We start from the raw sequence: 1,343 nt of genomic DNA, 5'->3' as shown, positions 1-1,343 counted from the left end.
CCCCTGGACCACCGGGGGCTCCCGGATCCAAACTAGTAGTTTAACCATTATCTCGGTTTACTATATTCCTTATCAAATATCGCTAGTGGTCTGATCCAGAATCTCTCTGCTTCCAATGAAAAGAAATAATGAGCAGAAAATCTATTCCTTCCCCTACCACAACATATGAAGCTGCTGGAACTTTCGGACAACATATTATTGTATTTTCCCCTGAATCAAAGGGCCTTTTCAGCTGAGTCTAGGCTTTTATGAAACAGTGTTAATCTTATACATGTTACAGTTTCCAAGTTTACCTGGATTTTTAAGGTATTTATTGATTTGGATGGGAAAGTAAGCAATAGCAGCATTATCTCTTGTATGCTGGAATTAGGTATTTTGGAGTATACTTTCATGTATGATGCAGTTTACTGAGCTTCTGACTGAGTGTATGTCTTCAGAAAGAAGAGGAAGAGGATCACAGAGGCCTTATAAAAAATTTTGTACTCTATTCAGACCTGGGTAAGGTCACCTGACGAGATGGAGTTACTCAGGTCTCGTACTATATATTTATTAAGATCTTTCTTTTCTGTATTTGCTCTTTATATCCCCTTAATCTTATAGTAATCTTAAAATATATAAACAGGAAGAACTGAAGTTTTAAAAGTCTGATTACTGCTATTAATTACTTTTGATGAATATTCTTTAATGTTTTACATTTAGAGATTCTACTCTGTTCCATATTATTAACAAATTACCCTTTTTGATTTGATAGTTTTTCTATTATTTGTGTGTTATTGTCTTTTCTCCTCAAGTCAGTACTTAATACAACTGAAGTAAAAAATTGTATTCTATGATATCCTTTGTCTTATCTATTTCTTCTAGTTCAGCTTCACCATAATTCTTTGGGACAGTTGTTTCAGTGTCTCTCTTTTCTCTTTGTGTTGTAACAATAAATGCTTTGGAACTCTGAGTCTTTTCTTCCTGCATAATAACCCTATTCAAGCCCTGAAATTTAAAAGAAGGAAGATAGGAGCACATTCCCCTGCTTCTGCCTTGTCCCTTCCATACCCTAAGTTGGGGCATGAAGTTATGCTGGGTTTAGGGAAATGATGCCATTCTCACAGTGGATATGATCTCACTCCTGTATGATCTGATGGTAAGCTCCACTGCCAATATGTCCTTATAAAGCCTACTTTTCTCATTCTCACTGCTGGGTCACTGTTTTACCAGGATGAAGCTCTTCATACAGCAATCAAAGTGCTTCATTAACCACCTTTCCTGCCATGCCAATTCACCCAGGCACTGTCACATGAGGCTGTCATAATGAGATTGATGTAGGAGAGACGGTGTCGGTATCTGAAGTG

The 1,343-nt window shown here is 37.1% G+C and overlaps 1 protein-coding gene across 1 annotated transcript in view; it reads left to right on the top strand.

Annotated features, from left to right (window-relative positions):
- Positions 1-546, top strand: part of CD226 (CD226 molecule) — a 48,322-nt gene extending 47,776 nt beyond the window's left edge. The window contains 1 exon segment of the mRNA XM_027882862.1: positions 438-546. Within this exon segment, the coding sequence (XP_027738663.1) occupies positions 438-471 (34 nt within the window). The 3' untranslated portion in view covers positions 472-546.
- Positions 547-1,343: the final 797 nt, after the last annotated feature.

Source organism: Empidonax traillii, unplaced genomic scaffold (genome assembly GCF_003031625.1).
Source record: "Empidonax traillii isolate 1590-97213 ecotype Southwest subspecies unplaced genomic scaffold, ASM303162v1 scaffold113:size1526484, whole genome shotgun sequence".
In the NCBI taxonomy this organism is placed as follows: domain Eukaryota; kingdom Metazoa; phylum Chordata; class Aves; order Passeriformes; family Tyrannidae; genus Empidonax; species Empidonax traillii.
The sequence above is the reverse complement of the archived record's forward strand: the minus strand, read 5'-3'. Positions and strand labels throughout refer to the sequence as shown.